Below are 15,270 nucleotides of genomic sequence, written 5' to 3'. Positions count from 1 at the left end.
AGAGCTTGTGAGCTCCCTCCCCCCCACCTTACAGCCTGATTTCAGTTACCTCACTAACAAGCAGCTTTGATTTTGCTTATGAAACCCACATTTAATTTGAGGAAGCTTTTTTTCTCAGCAAAGTGAGTCTGGGATCTCCAAATTTTTGCAAAAACAAACACCACCGTGACATCTATAATGCACTTACTTTGTCTACATAAATTTTAAATTTTAAAGATTTATTATTTTTTAAGTGTGTGTGTTTCTATGTAAGTGTATGCCATATGGGTGAAGGTACCCTCGGGGGCCAGAAGAGGAAGTTAGATTCCCCTAGAGCTGGAGTTAACAGGTGGTTATAAGTCACCAGATGCGGATGCTGGGGACTAAATTCAGGTCCTCTGTAAGAGCAGGGGGTACTCATAACTACTGAGCAATCTCTAGCTCAATTGCTAGCCTAAATAATATCCGGTTAAAAAAAAACTTTCTGGGTAGGAAAATTTCTGCAATGCAGCCATTTTCACAGGGCAAATGAAGACATAATCGTGTGTGATATGTTTTAATCTCAGAGTTTGGAGAGAAGCTCATACACCTGGGATTAATGAACCCATGCTCAGATTTTCCAGTGAATGCCACAGGGGAAAATGACAAAGGTTCACTGGGGTTTAACCTGCATTTCAGCTATACTTTCTGTGTATTCACCACCAAAGCATGAACACTTTAAAAAAAAAAAAAGAATTTATTTATTGATGATGTGTTGTGTCTGAATGACTGCAGGCCAGAAGAGGGCACCAGATCTCATTACAGATGGCTAGGAATTGAACAATTGAACTCAGGACCTCTGGAAGAACAGCCAGTGCTGTCAACCACTGAGCCATCTCTCAGCCCCAGCATAAATACTTTTCTTAATATGTTCTATTTGATAACTTTCATTCTACAGAAATTTGCTGTAGCACTTGCTGGCTCTATCGCTTTTTCAGGTCCCCATAATAAACTATGACAGACTCGGTGTGAAAAATGTATCTATTCTACAGCAGTCTGGAAGGCAGAGGTTCAAAATCAAAGTGCAGGAGGGTTGTGTTCACTCTCAAAGGTCCTGGGGAACAAAGGCAAAAAACCTCTGGGCAGCCTGTATGTTCCATAGATATCAGGCTTCCAAAAGGCTCCAGGTTCCAGGAGTTTACAAAAAAAACAGGTCTGGACATGGTGTGTGCATGTGATGTGTTCCCTAAGCTGAGGCATAAGAACCTATGTGGAATGGCTGACTTAGCTGGGGCTCTCTCCCGCTCAGCCCACCATCCATCCCAGCAGCACTGAAGAGGGGCGGGAAAGACATTTAAGGAACTTTCTCCACCCAGCTGGATGCCCACCCGTTAGCTTCAAGTCTTCAGTGGACCACACAGCTGTGCTCCATCTTCTCTGAGGACATCATTTCTATGTCTCTGGAGTCCTGTAAATTGTTAAATCTGTAAAGCACTAACAATCATAGAATATCCGATCTTTATCTTAGTTCACTTTTTCTGCTATTTAATCCCTTCTTGTGCCCTGCTTCCCAAGTAGCAGGACCAGAAAAGAGACCTAGACTTGAGCCTTTGTAGAATCAGTAGGGTTTTTGGCCAAGAGAGTGACAAGGGTTTCGTCTGTAGGGAAATGCCTGGCCACAGCTCTCTGCTCCAATAAGGGACAATAAACCTCTGACATTTGCCAAGAGACACATGGATGCTGTCATTACTTTATTTTGTGGAGACAAGGTCTCACTCTAATCTTGGAAATCACTATGAAGTTCCAGGTTGGTCTAACTATCACAGCAAAAATGCTCCAACATCCCAAGAACGGGGATAGCAGCCATTAGCCCCCGCACCCAGAACGAGGGATAGCAGCCATTAGTCCCCGCACCCAGAACTGGGGCAGCAGACATCAGCCCCGCACCCAGAATGGGGGCAGCAGCCATCAGCCCCGTACCCAGCGCTGCTCCCTTTCTCTGCATTTCTTATCTTTTTTTCTTTTTCTTTTCTTTTCTTTTTTTTTTTTTTTGTTTTGGTTTTGTTTTTTTTTTTTTTCAAGACAGGGTTTCTCTGTGTACCTCTGGCTGTTCTGGAACTCACTCTCTACAGAGCTCCTCCTGCCTGTGCCTCTTCGGAGTGCTGGTATTAAAGGTGTGAGTCACCACCGCCCAGCTTGTGTTTCTTACCTGGGAAAGAAATCTTTCCCAAAGGTTACAAAGGTCAAAACCTAATCTTTGTGGTAAGCATCGTGAACCAAAACCATCCTCGCCGGCCACACCAAGCAAGGAGTCAAGTGAAGAAAAGGGCTGCCACAACCTAGATCTAGAAAGAGGTATCACAAATTTTCAAAGAGAGGAACAATATCCACTTTATTGAGAAATATTCCCTTAAATAATACGGATTCTACTCCATTGTTTACTGAAACACCTTTCTCCTTGCAATCAGTTGAAACAATGCTGGTTATGTTCAACATAATTGGAGATATCTTTGGCATTTTCTTCCCATAGCTTCGTAACTTGTAGAACACTTTGTACAAAAAATGTAGGTTTACAGAAAAATATGAATATAGATTACTTATTAATCCCAAAATGTAGTAAATGACATAGCAAAAACTTTATCAAATCCATGTCCTACCCAAATGGGACAGATCTGTGGTACACAATCTCTGTGTGCAGCTGCAGCACTTTTATAAATTGACCTTTGACATGAAAAGGTTTACAAAAAGCCCCTCTTGTAATACCAGTGATGCTAGCCTATCTGACTATCATTGTCTCTGAGATTTCCTTGAATATGTATTCACTACACACATTTTATCAGCCATAAAAAAGCAGTGACAGAAAAAGTTGCACAGCAATCATGATAAAGGTAACATCCATAATTTCATATTATCAACAGTAGAGCAGAATACTAATTTTTCCCTTTGCACACACAAGTCCAGAACAAGAGCTTCATGCACATCCACACACAAGTGTCAGTCACAGCACACTGGGCATTCACACCACACCGGTGGCATAGGCATTCCACACGAAAGCAGCATCGTTACCGGGAGAGGTGGAGACTATGTTTCTTGAGTCTAGAATGGTCTCTGTCCTCCAGACTCTCCTAGAGAGCCAGCTCTCTTCACTTCGTAATTTTTAGGCAGGGTCTCATTAGTTCCAGGCTGTCCTTGAACTCACATTCTGTAGCCCAGGTGGGCCTTGAGCTTATGATCCTCCTGCCTCAGACTCTTGAGTTGCTGGATGACAGGCCTGTGCCCCCAATTCCAGGCTCTAAGAGATTTTGCAGCCATTTCTCGTACAGTTTCTGGGTGGGCTCTGGGGTGCGCGGCTGGTCCTGGCTTTGCAGAAGCTGCTCCTCTTGTGGCTGGAGCTGGCAGTTAGGGAGTAGGAACGGCCATGCATCATCCTGGCGTTCAGGCCATTGGCCATAGAGAATGACTTAAGGTGGCTTCTTAAGGCAACAGGGAGCGGGAGCTTGTCTACCAGGTGCACAGGTGTGCAGGACACCACAGCACGGCAGCAGAGGTCTTGCAAACTCAGTACTTGATAAAAAGAAAAGAGAACCACTTACGTTATGGTTTCCATAATGAGGGATGTTTACAAGGGGAAGCCCCAAATCTGATTGCCTCCCCCCAGGAACTGGGAACCTCAACCAAGAGGCTGTGTCACTGATGAATGTAGCAAACCCTGTTCTGCCTCCACCTTTGCCCATGTACAGACCACAAAAAAGAAAAAAATCTTCCCATGAGTTTTCTTCCAAAGCCACAATGATTACTCCTTTTAAATACATTTGCTTTAAAAAAGTGAACATTTTATTTATGTATTTGTTTGTCTAATTAACTAATTGTGTGTGTGTATCTGTGTGTATGCACTTGTGTGTACATGACACACCCTACACACGGAGGTCAAAGGCCCTCCATGGAGATTCCAGGGATCAAACTCAGGTTGGCAGCTTGGCAGCAGGTACCTTTCCCCACTCAGCCATCTCAGAGCCACTAAATGATTGGATTTTTGAGAATGGGCACAGAAGCCTTGAGAGAAGTCCTAGGAGGCAGACAGTCGTGCAGGGGGCCATAGAACCACCTCCCATCTGATGGGTTAAAGGAGACTTGGACTGGCCCCCCTAGCATACCCTTGCTTGGCCTCCAGAGACGGTCCATCCCATGCCGCAGCAGCACGATCCTGGCCAGCTCAGTGAAGGACTCTGTAATGTTGAAGTTGCACAGAGGGCTAACCTCAAAGAAGGTCACACCCAGGCGCTCGGCGTAGGCCTGGGCCTGTTCTGTGGGCACCTGCCGCTTGAATGCCAGGTGCAGCCGGTTTCCCACCAAGATTTTAGGAACTCCAGGGGCATGCTAGAGCATGAGAAAGGCAAGGAAAACAGTTTGAGTGGTGTACCCCTACAAGTTCATGTCCACCCAGAACCTCAGTGGTACCTATTGCAAATACGGTCTTTGTGTACGCAATAACTGAAGGTGAAGTCTTACTGAATTGCAGGGGTAAGGGAACTGTTCTAATGACAGGTGCCCTCATAAGGGGAGGAGAGAACACAGAGGGGGCACAGGGAAATGCCATGTGACAAAGAAAGCAGATGACTGCCTAGGGTAGCTGCAACCATCAGAAGTTGAGATAGGCAGGAAGAGTCTTGTCCTGGAGCTTTTGGAAGAACATGGCCCTGCCAATTTCTGTCCCCCAGGACTTGGAGGACATTAATGCTGTTTTAAAACACTCGACCTGTGGCCCTTTATTAGGAAAGCCACAAAGTCAGCATCAGCAAGCTTGGGGCTCATGCACCAAGTCTCAGCCAGCAGCTGGACAAGCAGCAGCTCCATCACTGCCCACTCACCCCTCCCTCCAGCCGGGAACCTGCATGCCTGAATCGAGGCACAGCAGAGCCCAGCTTCCCGAACCTTAGGGTCCCTGAGTCTCACTGTTGGGCCCAGCTGTAAGGTGAAGCATTCTCCCTGTTGTTGAACCTCTGGCCAATGTCTCATATCATACCTCATCAATCTCCTTAATCCATCGGTTGATGCCATCGAAGGACCACCGGTTGGCAATGTCATACACCAGGATCACACCCTGGGAGCGAAGCCACAAAGATCAGCACACAGAAGAACACAAGAGGCAAGCTTGGTCCAGAGACTTGCGGAGACAAAACTATTTTTAAAAATCAAGACAGTATCTCATTGTATAGATGAGGCTGGCCTGGAACTCACTGAGATCCACCTGCCTCTGTCTCCCAAGTGTCGGAATTAAAGTTATACACCACTTTGCCTGGTCCCTAACTAATCATTTTACATACTTTGACAAAAGCATGTAATTTTGATTCATCTATTCCTTATAGGAGTTATTGTTTCCCATGATGTTCCACACACTCACTGATAGATGCTTAAATAGTTGAGCTGGAACTTATATCTATAAGCTTGTCTGGGGCATAGGATATGGGGATGTTGCCAACTAATGAAAATGCAAAGTGGACACATGGACATGCTTATACATAGATTAGAAGCTCAAATACAGATAGTCACATGCATGTACATATACATTCAGGCCCTCATGAGAATGCATGTCTACCCATGGCATCTGGGATGCTGAAGAAACATAAGCCAGCAGATTATAGCACATGACCTGCATAAATTTATATATATAGGCTTCACTTATCTTCTAGTTCAGCCATGAAGGAAGTGGCTGAGTAAGAATTCGTAAACGCTATTTTTCAAAATCAATTTGATCTCCAGTCCCGGAATGCGATTACCTGTGCGCCTCTGGAGTACGAGCGGAATATGGTACAAAATCTCCCCTGCCCTGAGGTGTCCCTGGAAAAGACGTTGGAGAATGTTAGGAGGAACTGGTGTTTCTTCCTGATGCCCACCTTCTTAAGCTTGGAGCCACAGCGAGTACCTTGCACAGTCTTTGTGCTGGTGGCCATGACCTGCCAATCCAAGACAAGGCCCAAAGCCCTCTTGAATTTCCTGGAGAGATCTTGGCACTACATTCCCTATGGTGTGTGTGTGTGTGTGTGTGTGTTCGTGAGTTTGTGTCTGTGTCTGTGTGTATATGTGTGAAGGTTGAGGACAATTTGTGGGAGCCTGTCCTCAATACTGAGGATCAAACTCAGCTCATCAGTCTTGGGGACAAGCACCATTACCCACTGAGCCATCTTGATGGCCCCTATTTTTTTTTTCTTTTCTTTGTTTTTTTTTTAGATAGGGTTCCTCTGATGCTGTGGAGCCTGTCCTGAAATAGCTCTTGTAGACTAGGCTGGCCTCGAACTCACAGAGATCTGCCTGCCACTGCCTCCCAAGTGCTGGGATTAAAGGTGGGTGCCACCACCACCCGGCTCCCTGAGTTGTTTTTTGAGAAAGGGCATTATTCTGTAGCCTCAGTCCCCTAAGCACTGAGATTTAAAAAGTGGACACCACCACACCTGACTGGTTGTTCTGAGACAGGGTTTCTTTACCCAGGCTTGACCCAAACTTGAAATGATCCTCTTGCTTTCCTGCTCCCAGCGATGAGATATGTGCCACCAAGCCTGTCTTTAATATCTTTTTAAAAAAGAGATTTGTTTGTTTTTGTTAATGTGTACCTGTGTCTGTGTGAGATTTTGTACACTGGATGAATGCTGCAGAGATCAGAAGAGGGTGTCAGAGTCTCTGGACCTGGAGTTACTTGATAACCTTGAGCCACAGGTAGTGCTAGGAACCAAACCCAGGTCCTCTGGATGAGCAGCAAGTGCTCTTAACACTGACATATCTCTGTGGTCCCTAATATGTACTTTAAAAGTCAAACTAGAACCAGGCTTGGGGACACACACCTTCAATCCCTATATTCTAGAGGCAGAGACAGGCAGATCTCTAAGAGTTCAAGACCAGCCTGGTTTATACAGCAAGTTCCACCACCTGGGGCTACATAGTGAGAACCTATCTCAACAAAACAAAAAGTCAGACTAGAAACCTAGCAGGGGGTTTTAAGCTTATTCTCAGAGGCAGCAGAGTGGCATAGTGGAAGGGTGCTGGGCCCATAACATCCTCAGAAATTTAAGTAAACCTAACTTAAATTTTAAAAGTTCTTTTAAGGTTAGGAATATAGCTTGGTGGCAGTATATTTCCCTCATGCAAGCAAGGCACTGGGTTCCATCTCTAGCACAGAATAATTTTTTTCGATGATTACACAAGATAGAACCTTCTTTGATACCCAGTTGCTCCATAAGCAGATTCTCCGCAGATGATGACACACACCAGGAGTGCGGTTCTCAGGCCAGGCCAGCATGCCAAGAAACTACAGGAAGAAGGAAGGGTGTTCCCAGAGTGGGTTAGGCCATGCACACTGCTGTAGACTCAGCGTCTTTTTTTCTTCATTTTTTTGAGACAGGGTTTCTTTGTGTAGCTTTGGAGCCTATCATGGCAGTTGCTCTGTAGACCAGGCTGGCCTCAAACTCACAGAGATGCCCTTGTCTCTGTTTCCCGAGTGCTGGGATTAAAGACACGCGCTGCCATCGCCTGGTTAAACTCAGCATCTTGAGACAGAGCCAGGGGACTAGAGGTGCAACCTCAGATGTATCTCCCCAAATGTTGTAGGGTATTATTTTAAGGTGTGTTACATTTGTTTATGCTCTGGAACATTTGTTTTTAACAATGTTAAGATTATTTTAAGGTGTGTTGCTTTTGTTCATGCTGCATTTGTTTAACTCTGTGAACCTGTGATTCTTTGCCTGTCTAAAACACCTGATGGTCTAATAAAGAGCTGAATGGCCAGTATCAGGCAGGAAAAAGGATAGGCAGGGCTAACAGGCAGAGAGAATAACTAGGAGAAGAAATCTGGAAAGGAGGACATCACGGGTAAGCCACCCAGCTATTCAGCAAGCCACTGAGAAAGAAGTAAAGAAAGGGGTCAGGTGATGGTGGCACACGCCTTTAATCCCAGCACTTGGGAGGCAGAGGCAGGCGGATCTCTTTGAGTTCGAGACCAGCCTGGTCTACAGAGCTAGTTCCAGGACAGGCTTCAAAGCCACAGAGAAACCCTGTCTCGAAAAAACAAACAAACAAACAAACAAACAAACCAAAAAAAAAAAGAAGTAAAGAAAGGTATGCAGAAATGAGAAAGATAAAGACCTGGAGGCAAAAGATAGACAGGATAATGTAAGAAAAACTGGCTAGAAACAAGCCAACCTAAGACCAGGCTTTTATAAGAAAGACTAAGATTCTGTGTGATTTATTTGGGGGCTGGGTGGTGGGCCCCCCAAAGGAGTAAAGAGCTCAAAGAGTAAAAAACAACTACAATTTAGCATTCCAGCAACACCCAAAGGTCAAGGGAGCTCAGGAAGGAGAATGAGCCCCAAGTTCCCAGGTTTAGGTCCTAGAGAATGAGGCAGACAGGCGCTGGTTAGCTGAACTCAAGATCGGTGTGGTGCCTGCCGGGAAGACCAAAGTAGAGGGAGCTGTAGCCCAGGTGATCAAACAAGGCCCCTAGCCTTGGAACCAGGACACTGTGAGCTCTGTTCTGTACACTCAGAACTGAGGCTGAGAGAGCCGAGCTGTCCTGGCCACTCCACTTCCATCTCTGACAGCATCCGGTGAAGTGAAACAGGAAGCAGGTGACAACCAGGTGTCTTCTACCAACAAGCGCTCTTTCTCGGACACATCCTAGGTGCACATCCCCTTAAACAATGGACTCAGACAACAGGGTCAACATCTTAGGGGAAAGCCATAGCTCCAGCTAGGACTAAAGGGGCTGGTTCCAGGGCTAGGGCATCCCGACTGGCACAGCCCCCAACTCACCAAAGCTGCAGTTTCACTCTTCGGCCGTCCAGCAGGATGGTGGTCGTCTTGTGATCAATTCCTGGAAAAGAGTCGAGGACATATTAGGTTTGGGCTAGATGTGTTTCCTCAGCCATCACCCACGACAGAACTATTAAGTATGTGGAACCCTTGCACCGAGAGAGAAAAGGGTTTCTTGTCATACAGTTTCAAATCAACAGGCAGGTTGAGATCTCTGAAGATTCCCTTGGACCCCAGACTGGCCTCCCAGTGGACAGCCACTCAGATTCAAACACTCTGGCATCCATGTTGGTGGCTGTCAGCTCAGTACCTTCCTTGGGTACTTCCCAACTGCATGTTGGACTTTGGTCATCCCCCAGTGCTGTCTTGAGGATGGGCACTGAGCCAGGATGGCTGGGTGACCCCATAATGCCCACTTGGGCCTTCCATTCTCAAGAACCTCTCTGAATCTCCACAGAGCTATGCACAGCCTGGTGGGTGATGGGTTTGCCACAGTGCCGTAGCCAGCTGGGGGCTCTTCACTCACCCTTTCTGACCTCTGCCCTTTGCTCTGACCATCCTCCCCTGCACACGAAAGCTAATCTCAGCTGTCTCCGAGGGAACAGAGTTAAAACGGTAAGCCTGGCAGGAGGAGTGGGTCCCCCAGGTATTACACTAGGAATGTGAAGGAAATACTATCTGGGAGCAGAGAGGAAGATGCCAACTCTGAGTTTGTGTGTACCCAGGAAGGTAGGCTTGGGGAGCAGTCTCAGATCAGCTGACCTCTAGACTATACACTATGGGCAGTTTTCTAAACTTTCCTCTCTTCTCAAGCTCATGCGTGTGTACATGTATATGTCCACACTTGTGCACATGTGCATGAGGATGTGAATACATGTGTGTCCAGCATGTGTGAAGGCCAGAGGTTAACCTCAGGTCAGTCTCTCCACCTTATTTTAAGATTTTATTTTTAATTATGCGTATGCATGTGTACATGCATGTGTGTGTCCATGTACATGCAAGCACATGATTTAGAGTTACAGACAACTGAGAGCTGGTGCGTGGGTGCTAGGAACTAAACCTCGGTTCTTCCTAAGAGCAACGAAGTCCTCTTGACCACTGAACCATTCCTTCAGCCCCCACTTTATATTTTTAAATGTATTTAATTTGGTCAGGCGTGGTGGTACACGGCTTTAATCCAAACACTCAGGAGGCAAAGGCAGATGGATCTCTGTAAGTTCCAAGCCAGGCCAGCCTGGTCTATATAGTGAGTTCCAGGCAGGCAGGGATACATAGTAAAACCCTGTCTCGAAAAATTACTCGTAGTTTTTATTGTTGCAGTTATTTTATTACTTTGTGTATGTGTGTGTGTGTGTGTAGAGACAGAGACAGAGAGATGGAGACAGACAGACCGGCACATGTATGTGTTGTGGCATACATGGAGATTAGAGGACAATTTCTAGAAGTTGATTCTCTACTTCTACCTGTGTGAGTCCCAAGGGTCAAACTCAGGCAGTCACTGTCACCAGCTGTCTCCTCCACAACCCCCAGTGCCAGGGTTACAGACACGCCTCTGAATTCGGCTCTACTGTGGATGCTGTGGGTGGGGTAGGATCTGAACTCAGGTCATCATGCTCTCAGGACAAACACTCTACTAGCAGAGCCATTTCGCCAGCCCCGCAGGTTTTGTGTTTTAGTTTTTATTACATTCATGGGCACATGAATGCATGCCATCACACTTGTGTACTTAGAAGACAGCCTCTCCTTCCACCTTTTGGACCTCAGGGATCAGATTCAGGTTTGTTGCTGCTGTTGTTGTTTTTCAAAACAGGGTTTCTTTGTGTAACCTTAGCTGTCCTGGCCCTTGCACTGTAGACCAGGCTGGCCTTGAACTCAGAGATTATTCATCTGCATCTTTCTCTCTAGTGCTGGGATGAAAGACATTGGCCACCACCACCCAGCTGAATTCAGGTTCTAATGCTCGGTGGCAAGAGCCTTTGCCTGCTGCTCCATCTCACTAACCCCCCAAAGGGGTGTGTGTGTGTGTGTGTATGTGTGTGTGTGTGTGTGTGTGTGTGTTGCACTCCCGTGTTTTGCTGGGATGGAACTCAGGGCCTCACAAATGCCAGGTAACTGTTTTACCAAAGGACTGCATCCCAGATTCCCCCAAACTTTTGTTTTGGTTTGGTTTTTGAGACAGGGCTCATGTAGTCTAGGCTGGCCTCAAACTATCTATGTAGCTAAAGACCTTCCTCTGGCTTCCCACCTCCCATGTATCGGGATGACACATAGGTCATGATCTGTTCTCTTTAAGAGACAAGCCACGCCCACCCCCTTCCCTCCCTGCCCTCCACTGAGGCGGGCAGATCTTCCTTCCTGCTTGCAGCCTGAGTCTCTTCCTTTTCCTTCTCTCCACCTCAAGAGTCCATCATGCCAGTGGTCGGTAAATCTGCGGAAGAACGAAATCCCACTCCTTAGAGAGGAATACATCTGCTGCTCTTCTTAAGAAGTGTGGTTGGGGTCAGAAGCCTGGCGCCTCCTAGCCCATTAGTGAGAATGAGCAAAGATGCTGACACGCCTGTGACTTTGGACACTCCTTGTCTCACCTCTGACAGCCCCTCCCCCATTTCTCCGCCTTTGTGTTCTTCTGACCTTCTCTCAAAGTCTCTTGTCCTTGTCTAGTTCCTAGCCTGGACCTTCGGATCCATGGAGTTCCCAGGACTATCAAGCATGGGTGTTCTGCAGTGGTCAGCAGTGAGGCATACAGAGCCTGACATACATACAGGTAGAATGTGGATAGGGTTAACTGTGAGGATATTTCCTTTCCCTGGAATGCTAAGGGTTTTTCACTCTCTTCACACACCTATGAATAAACACACTTGGAAATCTATTTTAAATGTTGAAATAATAATTCTGACCTCAGGATGTCTGTCTCCAGACAAGCAGAGTACCAACCCTTCACAGGCTGGAGGGCATATTATTTTGGTCTTTGAGGAGACTAACCCATGCCTAGGCAGGCTGGCTCTTCCAGCCTTGAAACATCCTTTGGCTCAGTCATACTTACAATCACATTTGATCCATAAGGATCGACTGCACATATGGGGGAGGTCCCATAAAATTGCTTATTCTAGCGGGGCAGTGATTGCACATGCCTTTAATCCCAGCACTTGGGAGGCAGAGGTAGGCGAATCTCTGTGAGCTGGAGGCCAGCCTGGTCTACAGAGCAAGTTCCAGGACTGGCTCTGTAGCTACTGAGAAACCTTGCCTCAAAAAACAATCGAAAAGATTACTTCTCCTAGTAACATTGTAGCACTCTGTGTGGCCATGCCCTAGGATATTCCCACAGTGAAAATTGGCTCGTGATGCATTCTTTAGGATGTGTCCCTGTTACTAAGTGGCACTAGGCTGTACTGTAACAAATATAACAATATGGGATGTGGTTTTTAAGCACTTACAAGTTTTATTACATTATTTGTCAGAGACAATGTATCTGGTCACACACGTGTGCCATAGCCTGTGTGGAAGGTTAGAAAAAAACTTGCAGTAGTCCATTCTTTCCTTCCACCGTGTGGGTCCCGGAAATGAACTGAGGGCATCACGCTGGTGGGAGTCATCTTTACCCACTGAGCCATCTCACTGGCCTACCTACAGCCCCCATACCTTACAAGCTTTATAGAAGAGAACAAGTTTTGGCTTTTGTTTTCATCAAAGTAATGGGTCTCTAGTTTCAAGTCTCAAGCCATTCTGAGACCCAGTAGAAACATTGCAGGCCATCCTACCCTACCTATGTCCCATTCCCTATTTAAATTTTTTGTTCCCCCCAGTAACTAATTTGTCAATTTTTTGACTGAGATAAGATCTCATAGTCGAGGCTAGCCTTGAAGTTGATATGTCCCTTAACTTGCTTTGAACTCCTGGTCTCCCAAGTGTTGAGATTATATATATGTCCCACCACATTCGTAAAATTATTTTGGTTTTTGTTCATTTGTTTTTTGAGACAGAGTCTTTGTTATAGCCCAGGCTGGCCTCAAAATTATGGCACTTCCTGCCTCCACTTCCTGTGACTCTAAGCATGTGCTAGCATGCCTACCTGTTTTTACCTTTATTAACCATTACTTTGCTATTTTTCTCCAAATTTTTAATAACTTGTGTTCTTGACTTCTGAATTTGCAGTTTGCAGATAAGGGGGATATGATGCAGAGATTAACACTTTGCATTGGTATGGATCTTGGTCTATTGATATGTTTTAAGGTTGATTTTGTTACACCGTGTATATATATTTTTGTTCTTGTTTAAGATATTATGTTTGTGTAGCTCATTGAAAAATTTAATGTATAATTAAAAATACAGATTAATAGTCATCTACAATAGTCAAACTATAGTCATGTTATTAGGTTTTCTAAATATATACAGATATTTTTCAGTTACACATATAATCTTCAACACTTCAAAGACTCACAGAATATGGCATTTAAAATATTTTAAGAACTTAGACTTCTCAACAGTGAGACATATCTGTTTTTGGCAGCAATTACTTCAGAGAGGTTGCTGGGCATTGAAGAAAATCCTTATGGAATTTGCCTTCAATGTGACGAGGCTAGCCATTTGGGCAAGAAACTGCTCTTTCCTGGACAGCTTGATAGTGTATGCTGTATGAACTGGACATTCAGGATCCACAGAAAAGTAACTGCTGAACTTTCCCGAAGACAGGATGATCCTTCAGGGTTCCTGCTTCATAGAAGAAACTGCTAGACATTTGGTAGGACACAGAAGAAAGTGACTGACAAACTGCCAATAGAGACAAAACAGTCTTTCAAAGTTCCTGCTTCATGGAAAAGTCTGCCAGATACTATGGTCCTGCAGGCTGAAGATGGATGCCCCAGTATTACAGAAGAACTTTGGGTGACTGTCCAGGCAGTGAGATATCTCTGTCAATTCTAGAGTTTTGGAAGTTGCTTACTGTTTACTTAGGTAATATTATATCCTTCTGGAGTCTTTGATGGAGTTGAAGACAAATAGTTATAGTTTTCCTTATTTATGATAAAAGATAAATTAGATATAAAAATTTAGACTCACAAAGATAGAATAGATGATAAAGTATTTTCCTTAATTTGCCAAATGTAAATGGACTAAATATTATAACTATAACTGTTGTTTGATAACTGTTTTGCATATGTAATTTTATTATGTTAAAGTTAAAACCTTCCTTTTTATTTAGACAGAAAAGGAGATGATGTGTATTTCCCTCTGTATGTTGTGAATGTTTTATTACCATTGATTAATAAAGAAGCTGCTTCAGCCTGTGGCAGGGCAGAATATAGCCAGGTTGAAAGAGATATAGAGAGAAAGTAGGCGGAGTCAGGGAGATACCACGTAGCTGCTGAAGGAGGACAGGCTGGAACTTTATCTGGTGGGTCACAGCCTCATGACAATACACAAAATAAAAGAAATGGGTTAATTTAAGATGTAAGAGTTAGTTAATAAGAAGCCTAAGCTAATAGGCCAAACAGTGTTGTAATTAATATAGTTTCTATGTGATTATTTGGGTCTGGGCATCTGGGAAACAAATGAACAGTCTCTTACTACACATGGACCCCATGTTCAAGGGGTAGGACAAGTCCTGAAAGTTCTCTCTGATCTCAAAGTAGATACCATGGCATGCATATGTCTACACACATACACACATGTTCACATTCAACTTCCTGTTTATCTAAATCTACTGTCAGAATCTTCCTGCCTATTCTCGGCCAGGAACATCCCCCAGTATGGGGGTCCTCTAGAGTTTATGATTTCCTTGGTTCTGTCTCGAGGAGGATGCATGGAAGGTAAGTGTGGAGGTGTTAGGAGTGTCCTTACGCATCTTTGAATTCGGTAGGGATTTAAACTAAGTAGGGAATACTTTTCTTCCAGAAGTATGTTTGTGCTGAAGGCAGATGTCAGGCTGGTCCTCCATCCTTCAAACAATCAGACTTCCTCTCAGCCAGTGGACAGGGCTGCTTTCTCCTCTAGCACTTGGCACCTTCATGCTTGCGCTTAGATGGCAGCTTGTCACACTGACTGTTCTTGGACCCATTTAGTCTCAGGCCACAGATGCTTCCACTCTGAGAAACATTCTGGTTATTTTATTTCATGTGTATGTGTGTTTTGCCTGCATATATGTCTGTGTGCCACATGCATGCAGTACCCAAGAAAGATCAGAAGAGGGCATGAGATTCTCTGGAACTGAATTTCCAGATGCTTGTAAGTGCTGGGGATTTAACCCATGTCCTCTGGAAAAGCAGCCAGTTCTCTTAACTGCCTCAGAAACATTCTTTTTTTGAGTCAGTGTGTGTGTGTGTGTGTGTGTGTGTGTGTGTGTGTGTGTTTGTGTATTTTGAGATAGGATCTAATGTCTCTCTCTGGCTAGACTCAAACTCAAAATATAGTCAGGGGTAATCTTGAACTCCCAACACTCCTGCCTCTACCTCCCAAGTGCTGGTTTGTGTCATGCTTGAATTGAAAAGCTTTCTTGAATTACATATCTGTTTTTTTCTT

General features: G+C 44.9%; 1 protein-coding gene across 1 annotated transcript in view; it reads right to left on the bottom strand.

Annotated features, from left to right (window-relative positions):
* Positions 1–2,329: 2,329 nt before the first annotated feature.
* LOC121444113 (ras-related protein Rab-40B) overlaps positions 2,330–15,270 on the bottom strand; it is a 32,546-nt gene continuing 19,605 nt past the window's right edge. Inside the window, exons 2-6 of the mRNA XM_041645893.1 lie at positions 8,758–8,818; positions 5,736–5,796; positions 4,982–5,059; positions 4,113–4,335; positions 2,330–3,522 (exon numbers count right to left, since the gene is read on the bottom strand). Coding sequence (XP_041501827.1) covers positions 3,251–3,522; positions 4,113–4,335; positions 4,982–5,059; positions 5,736–5,796; positions 8,758–8,818 — 695 coding nt within the window. The 3' untranslated portion in view covers positions 2,330–3,250. The remainder of the gene's footprint in view (positions 3,523–4,112; positions 4,336–4,981; positions 5,060–5,735; positions 5,797–8,757; positions 8,819–15,270) is intronic.

The sequence above is a fragment of the Microtus oregoni genome, unplaced genomic scaffold (genome assembly GCF_018167655.1).
Source record: "Microtus oregoni isolate MIOR12 unplaced genomic scaffold, Mior012 000117F_ref0000505, whole genome shotgun sequence".
Taxonomy (NCBI): Eukaryota; Metazoa; Chordata; class Mammalia; order Rodentia; family Cricetidae; genus Microtus; species Microtus oregoni.
The sequence above is the reverse complement of the archived record's forward strand: the minus strand, read 5'-3'. Positions and strand labels throughout refer to the sequence as shown.